We start from the raw sequence: 24,937 nt of genomic DNA, 5'->3' as shown, positions 1-24,937 counted from the left end.
TCTCATGATCGATACGATACGATCATGTTCAAGATCGCGTACGTACATGGCAAAATATTTTATAACAAAGTAGAGGAGGTTGTGAGCAGTGTGACAGCGAAGTCCAATTCATTCCCTTTTGACCCGCATTGCTCTCTCGCTGTCTGTTCACTGCAACAAATCTATCTTTTTCTATCCTTATTTATTTGCGCCATTACCTTTACATTGTTGGCAGTCGCAAGGTTTGGTTGATCATCATACTCTCTCTGAAATTCGATTGCCTTTTGTTCTTTTTTTGACTCTCCTCTCTTGGAACTAGATCATGTAGTATTTCCTGTTCAAGTCTCGAAACATTGTTTCGAACATCGCATCTGTCTGCTTGCTTATATTCATTCATCATCTGGGTATCCCACATTTTCTTTCTTGAATGCTCTCACCGTCGATCTTGACTTTTAAGTGCCAAGATGCAGCCCCATATTTTTATTCTTTCCGAGCTGCAACCCTTTTTTAGAGTACCAAATCATGCAATTTCCTTGGGAAATCTGCTCCAGTAAAAGCTCTCTAGTCTTTCTTTATTTCAATGCAAATGTCATTTGTTGCAGACAAAGGCCAATGGCTTTGCTAACCCTATTCCTGATGAGTGTTTGATCATCTTAATTTGTTTCTTCCCGAGAGCCCTCCCGCCCTCCCGCCCATTCAAGAATAAAGAAGACAGTAATATTGCCCAGGCCAGTTGTCAATCATGGAAGAGACATTTGTGCCTTTTCGAGGAATCAGAACTGACATCAAAGGAAGGTTGCTGTGTTACAAGCAAGACTGGACTGGAGGCTTCAGAGCAGGCTTCAGGTATGCGCGCGCGCGTATATATGTGTGTGTATGCTGAAATCTGTTTTAGCACCAAAAGTTTTTCTTTCGTTTTTCGCCCTTGTTCTACTCCTTGCTATTGATCTGGGTAAATTTCATATAAGTTGGCGGTGGCACAATTTTATGTTTTCAGGATCTTGGCTCCTACCACATACATATTCTTTGCCTCAGCAATCCCTGTCATTTCATTTGGGGAGCAACTTGAGAGAAATACTGGTACGTACCAAGAATAAACTTGACACTTCTCATTGCTAATTATCTGCCATAATTAGTTCTTCTCTATCTTTTGGGTAGATGTCAAAAGCTTCAAAGATGGGTGGGTCACGGCTGTTAATATTTAATGAACGTTACATATATATATATATAAAAGAAGTCGTCAACGAGGAGAATAAAAGAACAAAATACAATAATACATGATAATATCAGTACCAGATTAAATTGCTACAAACTAGGAGGTTTTACTTGATATGTTCCACCACCTGGGCCTGGCTCTTGCAGATGGAGTTTTAACAGCTGTTCAAACCTTAGCATCCACGGCAGTTTGTGGGATTATTCACTCTATCATTGGAGGTCAACCCTTGCTGATCTTAGGAGTTGCAGAGCCCACCGTGATAATGTACACATTCATGTTCAACTTTGCCAAAGAGAGAGCAGATTTGGGTCGCAATCTGTTTCTTGCATGGACTGGATGGTCAGCTTTCTCTTCTATTTTCCAATTATCAGTTGATAGTGCTTTGTTTACTAGCAATTTTTTTCTGTAAGCTTGTGTTGACTACTTAATAAATTTGGACGACATGATTATTTGATCTTCCAGGGTGTGTGTATGGACTTCAATCTTGCTGTTCTTATTGGCCATCCTAGGAGCTTGTTCCATTATCAACAGATTTACACGTCTGGCAGGAGAACTATTTGGTTTGCTCATCGCCATGCTGTTCATGCAGCAAGCAATAAAGGTACATAGGAACAATTCGAGCAATAACGTACCTTTTCTAACCTTTATATTATGAATGCTAATCTTGAACCTCATGACAAACATACCTAGCTATATGGGAAAGGCATGGCTTAAAATTTTCAGCTCATGAATATACAGTTGATTGTCTCTGGATATCTCGACATGTTAACTATATTCAACTATTAGCACTACTTCTAAACGCCAAATTTTATTTCCAACAATTTATTTTTTCTCTTCTTGATTTGGTCTAGGGACTCGTGGACGAGTTTCGCATACCAAAACGAGAAAACCCAAAATCAATTGAGTTCATACCTTCATGGAGATTTGCTAATGGGATGTTCGCTTTGGTTCTTTCGTTTGGTCTTCTGCTAACTGCATTAAGAAGCCGAAAGGCAAGGTCATGGCGTTATGGGTCTGGTAAGTATGTCGAAACAAAATTTCAGGTTTGCCGAATGAATGTAGAACACAGGCTTAATTGTCCTTCAATTAAATTGTAAGCATATCTCTACTGCAGGTTGGCTTAGAAGCCTCACAGCAGACTACGGTGTGCCTCTTATGGTTCTAGTCTGGACTGCCGTTTCTTATATTCCAGATGGAAGTGTTCCTAAAGGAATCCCACGGCGTCTCATGAGCCCAAATCCATGGTCACCTGGTGCATACGAGAATTGGACGGTTATTAAGGCATGTTAATCAAGTTGTCTTTTCACCGCAGAAGTGGCTTGTTTTCTTTAGGCAGTGTGTAGTTTACTAGTAAGTAAATTGATGATTAGTTTTAACTTAAATTGGCAGGACATGCTCGATGTTCCCATTCTGTATATTCTTGGGGCTTTTATTCCTGCAACGATGATTGCCGTACTCTACTACTTTGACCACAGCGTGGCGTCTCAACTTGCTCAGCAGAAGGAATTCAATCTGAGAAAGCCGCCTTCTTTCCATTATGACTTACTTCTTTTGGGTTTCTTGGTATGCAAATCCTTGCTTTCTAAAATTAATTTATTAACTAATATTATGAGTGTTGTTATCTTAGAATGAAACATTAAAATTCCTGCTCTTCGATGGCAGACTTTGATGTGTGGCCTGATCGGAATCCCTCCATCGAATGGTGTGATCCCGCAATCTCCCATGCACACAAAGAGTCTAGCCACTCTTAAACATCAGGTAATTAGCCCAAAATCTGTCGGTGAAGCATGTAATTTCATTATCAAATAGTTTGTGCATAGCTGTGGAAAAGCTTCATTTACTTAATCCAATTATGATTCACTGAGAATAACACCTCATTGTGCAGTTGCTTCGTAATCGATTGGTTGCCACAGCACGCCAAAGTATGGGAAAGAACTCGAGCTTGGGACAACTGTATGGGAATATGCAAGAAGCCTATCAACAAATGCAGACCCCTCTCATCTACCAGCAGTCTTCAGCTCGAGTATGTTTGCAAACATAATTATTCTTATGTGCATTAATTGTACATAGATGCTGCCATTAGCTGGAAAACAGGGGGAATTGTGCATTAACATAATAGAAAAAGTAAAAATAAAGAATAAAAAAGAAACATGTGAGTATTCTTGCTGTAGTTTGAAATGGCCCGACGTTTTGTATATAGATGAATGAATGGTCATTCCCAGCTCTACTAATTATGGGTTTAGCCCAAGCATGCAAGATCTGAACTGGGTGACAATCTTTGAGCAGGGGCTAAATGAATTAAAAGAGTCAACAGTTCAAGCGGCTTCAAGCATGGGGAACATCAATGCTCCGGTTGATGAGACAGTTTTCGACGTCGAAAAGGAGATTGATGATCTATTGCCGGTTGAGGTCAAGGAACAACGTCTCAGTAACTTGCTTCAGGCTGCAATGGTTGGAGGATGTGTTGCTGCAATGCCTGTCCTAAAAATGATTCCAACATCAGTCCTCTGGGGGTATTTTGCGTTTATGGCAATCGAAAGCTTACCGGGCAACCAGTTCTGGGAGAGGATACTGTTACTGTTTACTGCTCCGAGTAGAAGATACAAGTAAGTAATGCCGCCGCTTTTGACTTGCAGTTGTGTTTTTAATGTTCTACTTCCACATCCTCAACTCATTAACTAATTATAACTGGGTGCAGGGTTCTTGAGGAGTACCATGCCACCTTTGTGGAAACCGTGCCATTCAAGGCGATTGCAATGTTTACAATGTTCCAGACGACCTACTTGCTCATCTGTTTTGGGATCACGTGGGTTCCTATAGCGGGGCTTCTGTTCCCCCTGATGATTATGCTTTTGGTCCCCGTAAGGCAATACTTTATGCCCATGTTTTTCAAAGGAGCATTCCTTCAGGATTTAGATGCAGCAGAGTATGAAGAGGCCCCGGCTTTGCCGTTCAGCCTTGCTACTGTAAGACTCTCTTAATTTCTTATCCAAATCTATGGAAATTTTAAGTTAAAACACAATAAAATGAAGAAGTTTATATAACTTTGGAGGGGATTGAATTGAAGCAGGAGGCCGAACTAGGCACGAGAGCGCCCTTTGCAGAGGATGGAGAGATTTTAGACGAAATGATTACGAGAAGCCGGGGTGAGATAAGGCGTATTTGCAGCCCAAAGGTGACAAGCTCGAGTGCTGAAACGCCGGTGAGAGATCCCAAGACCTTGCAGAGCCCACGCTTCTCGTCGTCAGATAGAGCGTATACCAGTCCTCGCATAAGTGAATTGAGAGGGGAGGCAAGCCCTCGGTCGATGAGAAGAGAGCAGCATGTCAGCCCAACTCCAAGGCATTCTAACCTGGGGACAAGCCCCCCGGCCGGCCGGTAAAAGAGACTCATGAATATGAAAGATATCCACTTTGTTCGATTTCAGATTATATATTTATGTGTGTGTGTGTGTGTGTGATGGATCAAAATTGTAATGTAATTTGTGCAATAAACTAGTTTTGAGTTGACTTGTATTATATATATATATATATGTCGTCTGGGTTGGGCACTAGTGGTAGTGATGTAAAAAACTCATCTTCCGTCGCAGCATAGTACTGGGTTGTTCTTGTATCATAAACAGTAGCCTTAGCTTGATGGATGAACGTTGTTATTTGCACAGTAAATTATCATTGCTTACTTGTGGAACTTCAGGAGCAAGAAGACTTTGCCTTGGCCTCAGGGTGGGTGGGTAAGAGAGGCCATCGCATAGGAGTTACTGCTGGTTACTTGAAAACAATGGCCGTCTGTACTCTGATGTTAATTATTACTCTTTAAGATTAAGATTATATAATTAATACTTCCATCAATTCCATCTCTCTACAAGTAAAGTAACTTTGGTTCATCTAGGATGAAGATGGAGATGTAGATGGAGATGATAGCGTGCACCCTCTGAATTACACACCAAGTAAACTAAAAAAAAATAGAAGAAAAAAAAGAATAGAATAAGAAGTGATTGAATCAATCATTCTCTCCCCCTTTCTTTTAGTCTCTGGATGTCGTCTTGTCTCTCATCAATCTAAATAGAAGAATTGAATCTCCCACTAACTATCGCTATCTTGACAAATCTTGACCTCTTTTTCTTTACTCCAACTTGCTATCTATGATGGATCCACCATTCCTTTTTCTCTTTGCTTTTATTGATGACTCACAAGTTGCAACCAACCCACTTGTTTCTTTTTTCGATTGGAGACCTCGATCAATCCATCCTTTCTTGTCCTCTTTACTTCAACCAACGACCTACAGTATCTATGTATATAAGTGCGTACATATATATAAGTGTGTATATGTATGTGAGTATCAATTTGTGCATATATGTGTTTTGATCTTTTTTGATCGAATATTTAGTCATTGTTCACATCGATCTATTACATATTCAATACTAATTAGATAATTAAGTAATCAAGAGGTATAAATTATAAAAATTAAATATTTAATAGGTTAAATTTAAAATTGATGATAGACTTTTGGTGAGAAAATATGGTTTTGGCTTTTATAAATATTAATAAAGAAGTAAAGTTTGATTGATGATTGTGAGGAGGGTGGATGCATATATCATCATTAACGTAAAAAGATGATCATAAATGTTAAAATTAATTATTTAAATGATAGTTTTAGAAAAGTAAAAAGAAATAGGAAATTAGTGGCCACAAATTAAATGGAGAAAGGGGTGAGGGGGAAGCATTGACCTTTGGTTTGGGGCCTGCCATGATGGTGGTGATAATGGCGCAGGGCAGGAGGCCAAGAAGAAAGAAGAACCAGAAGAAGAAGAAGAAGAAGAAGAGGCTGGAGTGCCTCCTCACTCCTCACCCACCCGTCCCTTCTTTCTTTAATCATTACCGCATACAGTTTCAATACTATTAGCAATTAAATTAAATGTGGTTGCTACTTGCTTGCTACCATTTATTCATATTCATGCACGGATGAACATTTACCTATTTCTGTCATTGTTGCTTTTTTGATTTGATTTGATTTGATTTGATTCTCACCACCACCGCCAACAACAACAACAACACCACCACCACCGATCAATCAGTGAGTGACTAAGTCGTCTTCATCTGCAGCAGCAGCAGCCCAACAAACCAAAACACATTAAGGACCTCCCCTCCACTCCACTCCACTCCACTCCACACAATACTTAATATTCTTTTCCAAATTAACATTGAGCCACCCAAAACTAGCTCAATCAAAATAGAATCTGATTAGGGTAGGTTAGGCCATAATAATTAAGTTAAACGTTATATATATATATATATCATTCAAATATTGAAAATAATTAAACAAAAAAAGGAAATTAACAGAGGCAAGTATATGGAAAGTAGTGTTTAAATGACAATTAATGTCCCCTAACTAAAAAAATAGATAGAAAATTAAAATAAGATGATCACATAAGAGTTCTCAGATAAAAAGAATAAAATAAAAGAAATTAATTTGATATGCTCTTTTTATGAGAGTTAAAAAAGACTTGGTTGGGAGTAGTAGTTCAAGCTTATTGGATCCATCCGTCCAAATCCATATTGATGGATGACCCAATTAAAGAGATATGGAGGTGAGCCAGAAACCCAAACTAATAGAATTGGGAATATCTGTTATTTCTTAACCCATCTCCAAACTAAATTAAAAAGATATGGACCACTGCGCGCAGTGCAGTGCAGTGCAGTCTCTCTCTACTGTAGTAGTAGATGCTGGGCACTGGGAAGTTGGCCCAAAAAACCTGAAATTGAATATTGCTTTTATGACTAGCAAAGTTGTGTATTTTTATTTTCTATGAAGAAATTGAATATGTATTGTATTGATATGCGGCGCCTTGTCCTTGTCCCACTCCAAGTCCCAGCCTCGCTCGCTCTCTCTCTCTCTCTCTCGCTCCATGCTGAAATTTAGAAATTCTGTATACATATGTATATATATATTGTTATGAATGTGTTTGGCCTAATGTCCGGAACTTATGCTGCACGGACACATGAAAATAGATATTTTTTTAAAAAAATAAATATAAATAGAATTCGAAACGAGAATAAGAAACGTTTCTAAAACGTTTCGAAAATAAGAAAACAACACCTATAAGATGCTTTCGTATAATATAATCTTGAACAAGCTCCATCCACAATCCCTTCCCTGACCTGAATTCAATTTGAATTGGCATGATGGGTTTATGTAATGGATAATGCTACATGAATAAAAGGTTTGACAATCCTTAATGAAATTATAAATTCGTCCTCAATATACATTACAAAATAGCTCTCCACCAAATCAACTCTTACCCTGACTCGCTCTTTATCATAACAACCATCACTCTTTGACTCTAACTCTCTCACTCTCTCTTTCACTCTCACCATTTTCGTCACCCACCAAATCTAAGATTGACGGAGCCCTCGCTCTCTACTAGCTCGCTCTCTTTCACTCTCTCCCACACTTTCACTCTTGTTGCCCTCTACCCTATTTCCATTGCTCTCTACCAAGCCTTCTTTCTCATTCTCTCTATCTCTCTCACCTACTTAGATACCAAGCCTTCTTTCTCATTCTCTCTCTCTCTCTCACCTACTTAGATACCAAGCCTTCTTTATTGCCGGTGTACTCTCTCTCTCTCGTTCTTATTCTTATCCGCAGCTGGCTAAACCTCCATTGCGTGGTGCGTGACCGGACCTTCATCATTGTAGTTGCCACCGTTCATCACCCATGCAATTGTCATCATCGTCATCATCATCGTTGAAACTGTCTCCGTCGTCGTTGAAATTGCCTCCCTCTCCTTTATACCGAGTTAAAATATATTCTTATGTTATTATTTATTTTCTTATCTATTTATATTGCTTGCATAAACTTGAGATATGATATTATGATTTTGTTTAACTTCAAATATAATTTTTAACTTTTGTGAAATATAATATTAAGATTTTGTATAACTTTACATACAGTTTTTTATCTTTCAACTCAAGTAATATAAATAAATAATAACATAAAAATATACATAATTATTTATAGATAAAATAATTACAAAATACATAAAATTTTATATTTTGTATGAATGATAAAGAGAAGAAATATAATTGTATTGTGTTGGATATATGAATATATCTTTTTTTTAAAAATAAATATTATAATTTATAATTTGATTTTTATTTTATAATTTAAAAAATAGAACAAATTAAACTACAAAATAATTATTTAAAAATAGCAACCCGAACTATATTCTTAAAAGTTACAACAGGTTACAAGCCAAAATTTTTAAAAGTAATAAAATAAGTTTAATTTGGTCTAGATAGATAATTTTGTACAATACGTTTTAGTTTATAATTATATTTAAATAACATATTTGTATATATTTATATATATGTAAATCTTTTGTCTAATATATATACTTAACTTGTATATATTTATACATATGTAAATCTTTTGTGTAATATATATATTTAGTTAGTGTATATTTATATTTAGATAACAGTGGAGGCAGATAGTGGAGTAATCGTCGGGAGAGAGAGAGAGAGAATGAGACATTGAGCATCGAGCACCAACCACCGGCCACCAACGTAGACTAGCTTGTTGGCGACTGATTTCCTTCATCTTCGAGCTCGTCGGTGACTCCTTCGTCTTCAAAGTCACTGGCAACGTAGACGACGACGATTAGAGATGGAGTAAATGCATGTTGATGCCACTGCTAGTAGAGGTTCGATGACTGCAGGAATGAGCACCGAATGACCGGAGATGGAGAATATGCAGTGGAGAGAAAGATGGAGACGCATTGGAAAGAGAGACCCAATCATGTCGGTGGTGGGTGTGATTGGGTGGGGGCGTCGTGGGTGCGATTGGGTAGGGGTGTGGTGGTTGCTCGCGACTGGCGAGGGGGGGCGATGGCTGTCTGAGTGGCAATGTGGGGGCAGGGGGCGGCGGGGTCTGTGGCCAGTGGTGGGGGTAAGGCGGTGCGATGCTCGTGGCGATGAGGGGTCGACGGTGGTACTTGGGTTAGGGGGTCACAACAAACTGTGCTTGCTGCAATGATGGCTTTAAGAGAGAGAAAGTAAAAAAGATAATAAAAAAAAAGAAAGAGAGAGTAAAATAATTTGGTTTTTTAAATTTAATTTATCATAATATTTTAATTATTAAAATATAATGATAAATTAAGATTCTCAAACAAATTGTATAAGAGAGTTGTTCATGTAGCATTATCCTTGTGTAATAATCAATGCAATTAATTGCAAATTGAATCGAGATCCACCCACCCAACCCCTCTTTCCCTTTCTCTTTCTCTTTCTCTTTCTACTCATACACTCCAACCCACCTCCTATAATAATAATTGTAATAATTATTAATTCAAGCACTCAAACATACTCGTGATTGCAGAATGTACCTAATTAATTAATTAATTAATTAATTAATTTACAAGATCAAATTAAATTTGAATAACAAATTCATATATATATATATATATATAAATAAATAAAACACGATGTAATTGCTTCTCTGTTTTTTGTGATTCAAATCTATAGAAACAACAACTAGGTAGTGAGGAGGTAGGTAACTACAAGGTGAGATTAAGGTCCAAGCCGCTTTGATTGTCCTCCCGCTCATCAGCATCTTTGGAATTGGAGCGGTGGCTTGATGATCCGAAATTAATGAGGGGACCGTCCATGATCCTCTGATTCTGATTCTGACGATAAGCAGGAACAGGAGCAGCAGCAGGAGCAGGATCAGCAGGAGACCTTGTGGTGAAATGGAGCTGCAGCTGCTGCTGCGGCGCCGCTTGACTGAAATCTTCCCATTCAAACCTGGGAACCCAAGCGGAGTAGGAATTAATGTTGGACTGTTGTATGCGAGGAGGAGGAGGAAGAGGATGCAGATCTGCTTTTCTCTTCCTTGTCTTCTTCTTCTTCTCATTCTTCATCATCTCCTCCAACTCTTCTTGCTGCTGCACTTCCTCCCTGCGGCGGTCTCGGGCCTCCTTATAGCTTCTGATGAGGGCAAAGAACTTGTCCACCTTTTCTTCTTCTTCTTCTTCTTCTTCTTCTTCCTCCATCCGCTGCTGCTGATGATGATGATCACCTCTCTCCCCCGGCCTACCATTCTCCATCTTAATTTTTATTACTTACTTTGCCCGAATTCCGAATCAGATGAATGCTCCCACCGCCCACCTTATGTATATATAGATAGATAGATAGATAGATAGATATGCGTGTGTGTCAACTTAATACTACTGCGTAGAAAACGTGGGCACGCGCAACGGTGTCTGTCTGTCTGGAATGTTTGTGGCGCCCACGGGGAAGAGCCGGCAACAATATATATATATATATATATATATTTATGAATGTAGATAGAGGGTGGTTTCAAAAGACACAAATATCCTTGGGGCCCGGGGGGTGTTTCCGTCATTTCATCTCCCCCCTCTCTCTCTCTCTCTCTCTACTCATACATAAATATATATATATATATGCGGTGACGTTACGTTTTAGGTTTTGAGGTTTGGGATTTGGAGCTGCGGCGGTACTTTCACCGCTTGCAAGCTTTCAATTCAACTCATCAACAACTCGTTGTGGTTTACTTATTGTTGTGGTCGGTGGCTTAAGGTTGCGGTCACGCCTCCCGCGTCAGTGCGTGCGTGTGCTCTCTCTGTTAGCGCTGACGTTCTATGCGGACGTCACCTGCAGTTTCCATGCCTGACAACGTACGACTACTGACAAACAACCGCCCCCCACCCACCTACGTAACCAAACCAAACCAAAGCAATGGTTTTTAGTTTTAGTCGTAAATTTAATTATTACGTCTTTATTACTTTGTAAAATATTATATCCTGCTCTGATTGGCGTTAACATTTCACCTTTTTCCTAATTTAAAAAGACTTGAAAAAAAAAAATCGAAGAAATCTTGGGTCAGATAAAATTACGAAAATATCAATTTTGAATTTTTTAAATGTAACACGCATTTTAAAATATTTAAATTTGGGTATGGCTTAATTCGATTTAACCAAACTCATCTTAATCTAAAGTTAAATTTTTATTTGACTCTCCTAATAATCTCTATAGAGATGTTGCAATATTTAAAAGACATGTATATTTCTTATTATTATTATTATGTATGAGTTTACTTTTACTCCACTTTATATAGTAAAAGTGACATAAATATCAACAAAAGAAATATATATATATATACCAAAAATGGAACCACCCCACCAGCAGCATTTATGGATGGAGAAGCTTGGAACACACTCCAATTAAATCAAACCGAATTATCAAACCCGCCTGACTTAAAAAACAAATATGATTTGAGTCTGCATGCAGGACCACTATGAAACAAACTAATGAGGGGCCGGGCGGGGCGATGATGATACTAACACTAATACTAATAGGTAGGGGTGGGTTTGGTAGATTATTATTATATATGTTTGAAAATTGAGGATTACACTTCGACGTTTTACATGTTGCCTCCTCAGTCCTGAGTTCTGAGTCCACCACCATGACGAGACGACGAGTCCCCCTAATTGATAGATTCAAAGTCAAAAAACTAATAATAATTATCGTTAACAAACCAGCACACTGGCCCTCTTTGCCTTCTTTGTCCATGTGGGCTTGAATCCGTTGACCCATTGCTTTGGGTATTTTTATTTTATTTAAATTCGGCCTCGTCTTAGAAATCAGGCCCATCCCATCCATGTCGGCCTTTTCTTCGGAAGGAAAGCATTTAATTTAATTTAATTTTAAACCCAAGTCAAGCCCATTTTCCTTCTAACCCTTAACAGCATGACCAAAAAACCCAAAGTGTCCCATCAAGTGTAAACATTTTCCACAGTAATAAATACGTGCGAGTTAATTAATTGTCCTTAACCTATCTACCTTCTTAAAACGGCATACCAAGCTCAAGCTACTGCTTCTTTTTTTTTTGTAATTGTTTTTGAAGTCAAGCACCAAGCTTTTGGTTGTTGCTTAGGGCTTGCTTAGTCATCCACACCTAAAATTGACGCAGAAAGCAAACCACCAGCTAACATAAAATTGACGCAGCAAGCAAACCACCAGCTAACATATGTAAATGTCCCCAATTAATTAATTAACCCAACCCTACACACACATGTATATATATATATATATGTTTGCTTGTTTTGATAAGTTTTTAAATGGACTTTGTATTTATATCTCTTTTTTTTTGGGTACTTATTTTCATTTTAAATTTAAATGGAGTTAATTAATTAGAGAATACACACAGTTAGGACCACTTTACATACCAAAGCTACCAAAAGCAAGTTGCAAAAGACAAAAGTTTTGGGAGTGGTTGCCTCTTGAGCCTTGCCTCACCTCCCGTGGGCTCATCATCCCACATTATTATTTGTGTTGAGAAATATCAACTACAAAACAAATGGATTAGTGTGCAATTAAATTGAATTAGATTTAACAAAAACTAATAATACAAAAAACAAAAAGAAAAACTCTTTGTTTTGAAAACAATGACAATTACAAAGACTGCTCCAAGGCTCAGATTTGAAAAAATCGTTCACTACTTTAGTAACGCCACCGAATAGCAACCACAAGCCACAACAAAGCCCCAAACCATAAGCCCAGAAAACCCCAACAACTCTCGATCGAACTCAACGAAACCTTCTCTCTCTCACCCAAATGATCAAAGCCACACATAATAGGTTACCACAGAAGGTAGATTGGTCACAAAGACGGAGGGTAGAAAGCATAAAGTAAAGAGAGAAAGCTTACCGATAATGAATGATCGAAATCCCCTAAATAGGGCATGCGCATCGACAACAAATTTGCCAAGATCAATCAAGGAAAGATGCAGCCTCTCAACATGGAAAGAAGTATCAGACTGAGATAGAAACAAAGCCATGGAAGATCAACCACAAAAAGATACCACGAAGGAAGCAATCAGCCAAGCAAGGAGAAAGAAGAGGAGAGACTAGGGTTCGGCCGAGAAAGGGAAAAAATCAAGAGAGGGCCGCACAAAATAGGCCTTATATATGCGGGCTTTAGGGCTAAACCCAGTGGGCTTTTTCCATTTCAGCAAATGGGTTGAGGACCATTTTTCCTCCAAAGTGGGTTTAAGACTTGTGGCCCGACTTTCAAAATGGACTGTCTAAAAGTGGTAACGGACTTGGATTCTTCAATTTTGGGCTAAAGTCTATGAAGATAAAACTCACTTGAAAAAATTTTCATAATCTTGGGTCTCATTAGAAAACACAAAACTCACAATTTGAAAACAACTGACGAGAAGAATCTGAAAACAATTATATTGTTAAATCTAACAACATTAATAATCATATTAATTGTGCGTATATATAAAACTAAAAACTGTACAAAGGGTTGGGTAAAATATTTATTACTAATTGTGAGTCCATTTCTTAGTTATCCCCAAAACCTCGTAAGAAAAATACCAATTTAATTCTATGGTTCAGTATCAAATATTATAATAATTAGTAAGTTATGTGTATATTGACTACTTTTGTATGTCCATCTGTGTTTGGTTTAAAATAGGAAGGAAGCATATAATTAGAAGAGTTTTGATCTCTTGCTCGCGTTGAACATTTCTCATCTTGCCTGACTTAAACAATTTCGTTACGAGAATGAGTCAATTACAATTAATTAATTATTATATAATTAATCTGTCAAATGTTATATAGACTCTGCGAATTCATCATGAGGATTCAAGAATTTAATGGATTCGCCATTAGATAATTAATTCCAACAATGAGATCAATTAAGCAACTACGTATGTACATGCTGCAATAGTACATACATACGTACATATATATATATATATATATATGCTTCGTACGTGGAGATGCAATTGCAAATAATTAATACTGGACCGATCAACCAGATATATAATTAGAGGGAGAGCTTAAGATCTAAAGCGTCTTTGGGATGATGATGATGATCGGCTAATTTATTGTCGCCGTTTGGTTGTTTGATCATCATAAGAGGACGAGGAGAAGCGACAGCAGCAGCGGCAGCAACGGCAGGAGGAGGCCTTGTCGACGTCATGATCATGCTCATGTCCGCGCGTGGGCTTCTGGTTGATCTGCAGGAAGCGGACTGAATATTCTTATCGTCGCCGTCGACTTTGATGAAATCTTCGTGCTGGAACGAGGGTTGCCAGGCGGCGGCGGCAGCAGCAGCAGCAGCAGCTGCTGCTGCTTTATGATGATAATTGATAATATTAGCCGGCGCCTTGTACATGTTATTGCAGGAGTCTGGGTCGACGTCGATGGCCGTCTTCATCTTCTTGTTATTGGGGGCCGCCGCCCAGCCGCTTTGGATCAGAAGTTGTGCAGAGGAGCTGCCATTAACATTAATATTGTTGAGTATATGATCGCGAGTGGTACTAATAAGGGCACAGAAAATTTCCATCTTCTTCTCCTCATCAACATCATCGTCATCGTCGACATGATCATAACCTGCAGTAGGGCGGCCGTGGCAAATCTTTCTCTTGCTGCTGCCCGCAGCATCCCCGCCAGCTTCCATAGCGTGTTGGTGAGAGAGAGCCAGAGCCAGAGCCAGAGCGAGATCCAGGGAGGAAGGAAAGAGCACCGCAGCTTCTTAAATTTCGTTGCTTTTACCCCACCCGGCCCATCCCCGTACATGGATTAAAACAAAGGAAAATACATGTATTGATACAATTAAGCTGCAAGCGCCAAGCAGACACTATATATATATATATGTGCATAATTCATTTTCATTTTGATATGATTGGTGGCAATTTATATATGTTTGTCCATTGACCCAAGAGAAGACCATATTAATAGGCATAAAGCAGGGGTAGGGGACCGGGGTGGGGGTAGGTCAGTTCCACGTTATTACCATGCCAAGCGCCTCTCTCTCTCTCTCTCTTTGCTCAACAGGATTCGCAAGTCCGTCGTCCTTTTTTTTCATTTTTATTATCCGTATAATAAAGATATATTGTGCTGATTCGTAACCGGGCCATGCGCATCGCGTTGATCATTGCTTGGAAACTTCGTCGACCAATTAAACCCCATTTTGACACAAAAAAACGCCCCCCTTCTCTATCTATCTATATATCTATCTTAATTACTTTCTTTTTCCAAGTTATTATTAGTACAAAACTAATTTAGTTTTTGTCGGCGTTCGATTTTAGTTGATCGTAATTCGTTTTGGACCGCGGTGAGTGAATTCGAAAATGCAAAGAAGAAAAAAATAAAGATCTCAAATATAAGTGAACATGAGCAATTTTTACGCGGCTCGATTAGAACGATATCTACTCCACGACCGTACTCTGATTATTCTTCTAGAGTGGCGGTATCTGATTATTCTCCTTGCATGTCTTATTATTCTTCCAGAGTGGCGGTATCTGGTCCGTTTCAGATAAGGTAAGTGAGCTCTAGTTTTGGTTGTTCAGCAGTTTTGTCATCTATGTGAGGAGGATGTTCTTTTTTTTTAGGCCAACGAACTGATAGGTCCAGCGAATTGGGAGTTTTATTGAGAGCTCATTATGTCGATTGTTGAGAGCTCGCTAGGAGCTTTGCTAAAAGCTCGCAAGGAGCTCGCTTTACGAGTTTCGGATATTTCGGTGGTGTATGAACTTTCTTTGACAATGTTGTGTGGACCTTCTAAGATCCTGGCGATTGGCCCGGCCCATTAGACTGAGTCCAACTCATAAGGAGTAGTACGAAAAATACATATAACAGTTTTAATGACTACTAGTATTCACGTCACACACACGTGTTTTCATAATTAATCAAATATTATTAACACCCAAAATACTATTAGTATATCATTATATATATTTTAGGCTACATAATAATATTAAAATATTTAAAATATTCCTTACTAAAGGTGGTGAGGCGCAGTGAAGCACGAGGGGTATTTTTATCGTACACTTTAAATTATATAATAATGTTAAAATGTCTAAAATATCTATCACTAAAGATGGTGAGAGACAAGAGATATTTTTATTATTTATATATATTATATAATTGAAAATATACCTAAATAATGTACCAATAATATGAGTCTTATATATAACGCAACGAACCAAAAATTCAAAGTCAATGCATTTCATTTGTTAATATTTAATTGTTTAATTTGGGGAGGCCCAAAAGTTATATATATATATTTTTTTTAAATTTGTCACCATCATGTAGTAGCAGGATAAGTTTTAAATCAAATAAGAGGGAATAATATATATATATATATATAACCAATAAAAAGCTGAGGATATTTTGAAGAGGCGATTGGTTTTATTTATTGTGTGTTATATATAGAGAAGAAAAGAATCTCAAGTTTGGTTGGGTAGGAAGCAGCGGCACGAAGCATGAGGTGATGGTGTGACGAAGGCAGGGTGACGTGAGACGGGAGACCCCAGCGTCCGTGGAGTCACGTAACACATGGTCCGTTGCCTTGTCCCCCCCCCCCCAGGAAGTTTCCACGTAACAACCAACTCTTTTTTCAAATCAATTACCTTTTCATACTATTAGGGCCATTTCATACGGAAGGAATTTTTAAATTCTTGTAAATGTTAGGTTAAAGAATTTACATCCTCATATTTAGTATAATTTTTTAAAAAATAATATTTTCAAAATTTATTTTTAATTAATTTTTTCATAAAAAAAAAATTATGGGGTTTAGGAATCTTAAATTCTCATGAGTGAAAAAATTTTAATAAATAAAAAATTAAAATACCCATTACTCTTTTATAATCTCATAATTCTTTCACGATTATTTTTACCATAACTTCTTTTTGTTATGCTCCTCACACACCGCAGCCCTCGCAACTTCTTTCATTGTTGCTCACAAAAAAAAATCTCTCAGCAAACTGAAGTCTAGAGCTGAATGCTTTGTATATAAAATTTTTTAAAAATAATTAAAGTGCATATTCGTACAAATATATATATTATGTATATATATACACATATATATATAATGCATAAAAAAATGACATTTTTTTACTTTTATAGAGGTTGTGTGATCCAATATTTTATATGCTAAATTTTTTTTATCATTTTTAAATAAAGAATTAAATAAGGGTAATTTGAAAAAAAATAACATGGATTCTTAGCAATGTTGCATTTAAATCAAGGGAAATTCTATTTGCACCCATATTTTTTGCTCTCTACAACTACCTTCTACACTTGCAATAATTATTTTTCAAAAATACCCTTAGTGTACACGATCATCCCACACTTTTCGCACACACTATCATCATCGGCAACCACGTCATACCCACAAGCAGCTGCGACAAACGTTGCCATCCATCATCACATATGTTGGTGGCCATAAGGAACGTGGTCGTGACAAATGCGGCTGTCCATCATCGTATCGAAACCCCAAGTTCGAGTGTGATGATAGGCAACTGTGTTTGTCGCGGTCATTGATGGGAATGACGCGATGATGGGCGACCGCCAATGATGATGGTGTGTACACTAAAGGGTACTTTTTGGAAAATAATTGTTGTAACTATAAAAGATGGTTGCAAAGAGCAAAAAAAATGGGTGCAAATATAATTTCTCTTAAAACAAATATAAGAATATAAGATTCCTAGAAAAAAATACCTAACATTCCTTAGATAGTTTAAAGTTAACCAAATATAAAATTACATAAATTTTGAGAATTAAATATTTTCAAGAGTATTTTTAGAAATCATAAATCACAGGAATTTAAAAACTTCTCTTATACGAAACACCCCATTATAGTATTACTAATACTAATACTAATAATAGCATAGCATAATTTTCTCAAATCTTTTGACTGAAAAATGTAAAATATTTATAATAGGGATGAGTAAGAGTTCAGATAAACCAAATTAACCAAATCGAACCGACCAAACTTGTTGATTTGGTTCGATTTTTCACCAGTAGCAGTTTGGTTGGGTTATTTCCCTTAAGATTTTCGGTTATTCAATTTGGTTTGGTTGTTAGATTTGATTCAGTTATTTTTTTCAAGAATTTTGTTTATTCAATTTAATTTTTTTTTAGTATTATTAATCGAAAAATCGAATCAAATCAACAACCCATACATCTTTTATTAGGTTCGGTTTGATTTTTTTTATAAGAATTTAGATTCGGTTACAGCAGCTCAAAATTCAGTTAGTTTGGTTTCGATTAGTTTAGATGACTCTGTTAGTTCCGTTATAATCGATTGCACACCCCCAATTTTTAATACAAAAGTCAATTTGATATATCAACAACAACTCATGATAGAAGAGTGTTTTAGACTCTGATTTGACCACTTATAAATTGTTAATGGAGTTTAAATATTGTATAGTTTATTTAGTTATATATTATTAAAAATTAAAAAATTTAAACGCTGTCGTGCTTAAATACTTTTTGACAGTGTTTTAGAAAAACTCCCCCTTAACTTTTCTCAAAACGTTGTCCATACCTTATTTATTTGACCAACTACATTACAATTTTGCTCTTAAACAACTACTATATTTTCAACATTATCACTCTCCTTCATTCATCTACCTCTTTTCTATTGTCGTCTCTTACCAGCCTCTTTCTGTCACTGCCGCCTCCATCTTCTCTATGGCAGCCGCCACCTCTAGCCCTATCCCCATCATCGTCGCCTCCTTTATCTCTATTCATCATCATTACCTCCATTGCCGCCTTCTCCATCTCTATACGTTGCCATCACCTCCATCTCTGTCTAAATATAACATATATATTTAACTTATTTTTAATAATTATATATAATTTATCAATATCTAATGGTAAAAATGTTATTATTTGGATATCAATTTATAATTTATTTTTATTAACAATTAGTATTTTTATGAATTTTATTTATATTATTCAGCAAAATATTCATTTGAGTCTTTTTGTTAAATTCTGATAACTTATTAGCTTTTTTCAAATCAAACGCATAATGTTGAAAATATCGATATCAACGGAAATATCAGTACTATGATTTGACAGAAATATCGATATCAACAGATATTGACGTAAAATTTATGAAAAGTATGAAAATTTAGTTAAAAATATAATATTTTTGAATGAAACTTTTAGTAATGTTAAGATAATCATTTCTACAACCAAAAATAATATTATATCTAACAAGTAACAATTCAAAGGTATAAATATGGATATAATATATAGATAAGCTATATAAAAAATTAAAAACCTTCCATTAAAACTTTTCAATTAATTTGCATCACACAAGTCATGCAAATTTTAATACTAAAATGAAGTTCTAAGTGGTTCATACATGGTGTGACCAGCATCTAGATTTATACAATACTGATACCATGACATAAAATTTGAATGGTTTTGAATATAATCACGAACATACCATGAATAATCTTCTTGATTTCTTTCTATCATTTGTCTATATATAGGAAATTATGTGTAAGGGATCCCAAAACCTGTATGGCCATCATCATTAGTCCCTAAAGTCATAGATTCAAAAGTGGTTGAAATGTTATCTTCATTGGATGATAACATCCCTAACTGCATGTGATGGATTCTCCTTATATAATCCTTACCAATAGCCCCTATGTCGGGACCCCCAACTTTACACCCATGGTCTTCATCCCGTGTGTAATGAGTGCATTATTCTTCACAAGTAAATAAGTTCAATGACAAACTTGTATCAGTATCATTTTTTTAGTAAAAGCATAATTATTTCCTCCATTATCATCGTCGTCGCCATCACTATTATCACCATCATCAACACCATTGTTTTCATTATGAATTCCATCAATATGATCATTTTGATTGAAGCTAATTGTGAACCTACGCACCTCTCCTCATATTGAGATGTTACCAGTGTCTTCATTGTCAATTCCATCAATATGATCATCTAGATGAAAGTTAGTTTTGGACCTACGCACATTTCCTCGCATTTCCATATCCTATGGGTCACCTTCACTACTACTCGTAACCTCTTCTGATAACACCTGGTCAACATTGATTCCATATTCACGAGCACTTGTAGCAATTTGGGAATTGGGGTTACCTTCATTATCATCAAGGTCTAGTAGACGAATCCATTAAAATAGTTGATTCTCATCCTCTTCTCTTAGTTCAACCAAAATGTTTAAAAGATCCAAATACTCTGTTTTTGCAACCTTATCCTCTGCAGCCTCTGTGTCTCTTATTTTAAGTTTCATATTCAATCATCAGATGCTTAACTATTAAAATGGAATATGAATAATGAAATTCTTGACAATTAAAATGGAATATGAATAATGAAATTCTTAATGAAAATGAAATTTTTCATGTGGGTTGAAAAATTATTTTATTTATTTGATAAAGGCTTAAAAAATTCTTATTTGAAAAATGTAAATTTCACTTTTTATTTATGAAAATTTAATCGATATTTTTTAAATATTTTACGGATATTTCCTCGATATTTTGTAAAATTTATACTACAAGTTCCTGGAAAGGATATTTTACGAAAATATCACGAATATTTTTAGGATATTTTGACTTTGGCAAGAAATTACACCCCCTATCTATATTGGTATCCTTAATTTACGAAAATATCATGAAAATCACGAATTTTTTAAGTATGCACATAACTACATAAATGCTAGACAGATTTAAACTTTTAGATAATTTTTAAGTAGAAAAAGTTAAACGCCATCTTAAAAAGGGATAAGCCAAATAGCCTCTTAATTAATTCCCTTAAGATGTGTTTGATTGGAAAAAGATGGAAAAGGAAAACATTTTCCAATACCATAGAAAATAATTCCCATCTCCCCCTAATTGTAATTTTCTATGAAAAATTGGTCAAAACAAATTGTATTGTACCATGAAAATTCTTCATGAAAAATGTTAAGTAATCAAACATTTTCATGGAAAATGTTGAGCAATCAAACATATAAGTATGAATTTTTTTTTATTGATGTGACATTTCTTATAAAAAAATAATTTCAATCAAAGTGCCCTTAATTCTTTGGTGGACTGTGTGTGTGGGGGGGGGGGGGGGGGGGGGAGAACAGCCGCCACTGATAGTGGGTAATGAAATGATGATGCTATTTTACTTGTATAATAATAATAATAATAATAATAATAATAATAAAAAAATTAAAACAAAAACATTACAAAAGCGTGACACATGAATGTGTAAAATGTATAATTGTTAATAACCTCAGTTGCTCTCAGCTTCAAAAAAGCTTGCATTTGGATGGCACATCAAACAAAGCAACATAGATAGAAATTTAATTAAATCCAGTCTAATTTTTCTCAAAACCAAAACCCATTCATCTTCGACCTCTGTGGGTGGGCCGGCCCAAAAACCAAATTCCATAATAATAATAATAATAATAATAATGAATCAGAGTGATAGGCAGGCAGGCATTCACCTAATTGAGTTGTGGCTATTAAGACTAAAAGAGTGCGAGCATGGAGACCACTCCCAACCCCAAGCTAATTAATTAATTAACCAACCTCCCTCTGCCTCTTGTATGTATATCTTTCCTTATTATATGTTGTTATAAATGAATTCCTCTTGTATTGACACCTACGCACAGCAGTCAGTCCATTCCATTCCATTGAAATTGTGGAGTTGCTTTCATTTATTTATATTATTATTATTATCCAAATCGATCTTTGACACTACACGCAGCAGTCCATTCCATTGAAGGTGTGGAGTGGAGTATCAATCCCCCACTGACTTCTGCTGAAATCAAAGAGGGCAGCAGAAGAACAAATGAAGGGTGGGTGGTAGTAAAGAAAAGAAAAGAAAAGAATAGAATAGAATAGAATAAACAACCACCAACTCCTACTGTACCATATCATATATATATATATATATTTTATTAGATAACCAAATTCACAAAATCATTTTGTGTTTTCATTTTTTAAAATAATTATTTTATATATAATCTTTTTAAAAATATTTTACACATCCAAAACACAGGCTGGCTATTCCTCCATATTATTATATAAGAAAATCCACCCAAATCAAACCTTTATTATTTAAAAAATGCATGCACCAAATACAAGATAGCTAGTGGGCCGGGTTGAATTGCTGCTGGTACCTGGTAGGGATATATCAAGGCCCGGCCCAGCATGCGTCGAAAGGAATGGGCCGACAGCCTGCCCAAGGGAAGGCAGGCAGGGCTCAGTGGTCCAAAGTAACAAGGAAACAAGAAATTGGGCCAACTGGCACTGGCACTGGCACTGGCACTGGCAGGCAGCAGTAATCGGAGGAGGAGAGGTAACGCATAGCACACAAATCGACGAGATAAGAACGAATGAGATTAATTAATAAATCAATTATTATTCATCATCCATTTGAAGGGTCCATTTGGTAGGGTGGCTGAGACGAGACGGGCCGGGATTGGATGGGGTCGGGAACCGATAGGTGTATGACGGTTTGGTGTATGCATTTATAGCTATATTACATTGTGGGGTGGATATTATCCGATCATTATCATCAAATGAGGATTGGATAATGCTACACGCCCAATCACTTTGACAACGTCAATACCTGCCCAAACATAGCGATAGCTGGGACGGACCCGACAACCCCAACACACACACACACATACAGCGCAATAAGGAAAAAGCCCCACCCAACCCTAACCCCAACCCCAACCCCTTCTTGATGTCCGCTTTCCAATTATTGTGACAAGTGAGAGATATCATGGAGGCTGAGAACGAGGAGAAGCTCATCAAAGGAACAATCATATTCACCACCCTCGGCGCATTGCACTATGGATTCGACATATTCTCCCTCAAAATCCCCTCTTCTTCTCATCATCATCTCTACCAAGGCGACGACGAGGAGGAGCACCGCGTCACCGACGGAGTTTCCATCAACTTCAACGGTCAGTTTGTAGCCAACGGCGGCGATGACGACGACGACGACTTCCCAGCCATTGTCTATGTATCTGAGAGAAGCGGTTCACCCCGTATCTACTTATCTCGCCGTGCAACTGCGACTGGATTCGCCGAATCCCAATTGCAACTGCCGTCTCCCCCACAAAGCCTATTCCTCGACCGTCCCCTCCTTCAAAACGGCCGACTTTATTTCATTTCCGCCCACGAACCTCCCGACAAACCCTTCAAATCCTGGTCTGCTCTTTACGCAGCCCCCCTTCTTCACGACAATGAGGAGCCCCCCCTAGTCCGGCTTACGCCTTACGGTTGCGTTGATTACTCTCCGGCTATTTCTCCATCCGGCAAGCTCATCGCCGTCGCATCTTACGGATCTCGTACTTGGGGTGGTGAATTTCGTGATCTTCTCACCGATATCGTCGTCTTCCCGGACTCCGACCCCGCTAAGCGCACGATCGTCTGTCAGCACGGCGGTTGGCCCACTTGGTCCGGAGACTCCACCATTTACTTCCACCGCCAAGCTGACGACGGATGGTGGAGCGTTTTCCGTGTCGATCTCCCGGAAGATCTCGGAATCTCCGGCACCATGCCAACCGCCCCTACCCGAGTCACCCCGCCGGGTCTCCACTGTTTAACCCCTGCGGCTATGCACGACGAATCCCGAATTGCCGTAGCCACCCGCCGGCGAGATAAGAAATTCCGTCACATTGAGATTTATGATTTGCAGTCCCAGAAGTTCTGGCCAGTGACTGAGTTGCTAAACCCAAACTTTCATCACTATAATCCCTTCGTTTCGTCGGATTCAGGTTTCCTTGGCTATCACAGATTCCGAGGCGAGTCGGCCCCAGGCGATTCCATAATTCCGCACATCAGCTACGTGACGTCGCCCATAAAACAACTCCGAATGGTGAGGCTCAACGGGGCTTTCCCCTCCTTCTCTCCAAATGGTGATTTGGTGGCGTTCAATCAGGACTTCGATTCGAATTCTGGTCTGAGAATCGTCAAATCGGATGGTTCAAAGAGATGGACGTTGCTCAAAGAGCGAATAGCTTTCTGCAATTCCTGGAGCCCCACAGAGGAAAACGTGATTTTCACCTCGCTCGGGCCGATCTTCGACTCGATTAAAGCTTCGGTCCAAATCGGGCGGATATCATTCGATTCCAGTGACCTCTCCGACGATCGGGAGGATATCCCGGTCGACGTAAAGATCCTCACCAGAGAAGACACAGGTAACAACGCATTCCCTTCGTGCTCGCCCGATGGAAAGTATATCGTGTTCAGGTCGGGACGTTCGGGGCACAAGAACCTGTACATAATTGACGCCGTGAATGGGGAATTTGAGAAGAGTGGGGGGATGATCCGTCAGTTGACGGAGGGGCCATGGATTGACACCATGCCTAGCTGGTCTCCGGACGGGAAGCTGATCGCATTTTCTTCGAACAGGCACAACCCAGACAACATTGAAGCGTTCAGCATATATGTGATTCATCCGGAATCGGGGGGCGTCCGGAGAATTGAAGTGGAGGGATGGGAGTCCGGAGAATTGAATAGGGAGAGGATCAACCATGTGTGCTTCAGTCCAGACGGGGAGTGGCTTCTGTTGACGGCCAACATTGGGGGAGTGACATCGGAGCCAGTGGCGATGCCGAATCAGTTCCAACCATACGGGGACTTGTACGCGGTGAAATTGGATGGGAGTGGGCTGCAGAGGCTGACTTGCAATGGGTACGAGAACGGCTCACCAGCTTGGCACCAACCCCAGGGGCAGAGGGGAGAAGGAGCTGCTGCAGGCGACAAGCTCAGGGGTGAATTTGACGAGCCGCTCTGGTTACGTTGCGACGTTTGATTATTAGCACCACCGGCCGGCGGTAGCCGGAGGCACCCCCCCCCCCCCCCCCCCCCCCCCCTTTTCTCTAATATTGTGGATCAAATGAATAATAAAACGCGAGCTTCTTATTCTAAATTGGTAGCTGCAA

General features: G+C 38.1%; 3 protein-coding genes across 4 annotated transcripts; 2 read left to right on the top strand and 1 right to left on the bottom strand.

Moving 5' to 3' along the window:
- The first annotated feature begins 201 nt into the window (after positions 1-201).
- On the top strand, positions 202-5,043 carry LOC127796251 (probable boron transporter 2). 2 transcript variants are annotated; one of them, XM_052328302.1, is made up of 12 exons: positions 202-825; positions 977-1,059; positions 1,342-1,534; positions 1,658-1,796; positions 2,047-2,212; positions 2,310-2,476; positions 2,585-2,758; positions 2,858-2,953; positions 3,081-3,218; positions 3,482-3,801; positions 3,894-4,161; positions 4,263-5,043. In XM_052328302.1, exons 1-12 carry the CDS (start codon positions 722-724, stop codon positions 4,575-4,577), a joined length of 2,163 nt encoding a protein of 720 aa, XP_052184262.1. In that variant the 5' UTR covers positions 202-721; the 3' UTR covers positions 4,578-5,043. The 2 variants fall into 2 exon arrangements, with proteins under 2 accessions (XP_052184262.1, XP_052184263.1); XM_052328303.1 differs by having other exon boundaries at positions 203-825; positions 4,266-5,043.
- Positions 5,044-9,617: 4,574 nt separating this feature from the next.
- LOC127797843 (uncharacterized) lies at positions 9,618-10,442 on the bottom strand. Its single transcript, XM_052331002.1, has one exon. It carries the CDS (start codon positions 10,293-10,295, stop codon positions 9,747-9,749), a length of 549 nt encoding a protein of 182 aa, XP_052186962.1. The 5' UTR covers positions 10,296-10,442; the 3' UTR covers positions 9,618-9,746.
- Positions 10,443-22,512: 12,070 nt separating this feature from the next.
- LOC127796686 (uncharacterized) lies at positions 22,513-24,919 on the top strand. Its single transcript, XM_052328970.1, has one exon. It carries the CDS (start codon positions 22,768-22,770, stop codon positions 24,805-24,807), a length of 2,040 nt encoding a protein of 679 aa, XP_052184930.1. The 5' UTR covers positions 22,513-22,767; the 3' UTR covers positions 24,808-24,919.
- Positions 24,920-24,937: the final 18 nt, after the last annotated feature.

The sequence above is a fragment of the Diospyros lotus genome, chromosome 3 (assembly GCF_014633365.1).
Source record: "Diospyros lotus cultivar Yz01 chromosome 3, ASM1463336v1, whole genome shotgun sequence".
NCBI lineage: Eukaryota > Viridiplantae > Streptophyta > Magnoliopsida > Ericales > Ebenaceae > Diospyros > Diospyros lotus.
The sequence above is the reverse complement of the archived record's forward strand: the minus strand, read 5'-3'. Positions and strand labels throughout refer to the sequence as shown.

Bases quoted from the DNA above. Each gene is read 5' to 3' on its own strand.
- LOC127797843 (XM_052331002.1), bottom strand. From the start codon at position 10,295: ATGGAGAATGGTAGGCCGGGGGAGAGAGGTGATCATCATCATCAGCAG.
- LOC127796251 (XM_052328302.1), top strand. From the start codon at position 722: ATGGAAGAGACATTTGTGCCTTTTCGAGGAATCAGAACTGACATCAAA. The intron at 826-976 runs GTATGCGCGCGC...TTATGTTTTCAG, and splicing joins GGCTTCAGAGCAGGCTTCAG to GATCTTGGCTCCTACCACAT. The intron at 4,162-4,262 runs GTAAGACTCTCT...ATTGAATTGAAG, and splicing joins TGCCGTTCAGCCTTGCTACT to CAGGAGGCCGAACTAGGCAC.
- LOC127796686 (XM_052328970.1), top strand. From the start codon at position 22,768: ATGGAGGCTGAGAACGAGGAGAAGCTCATCAAAGGAACAATCATATTC.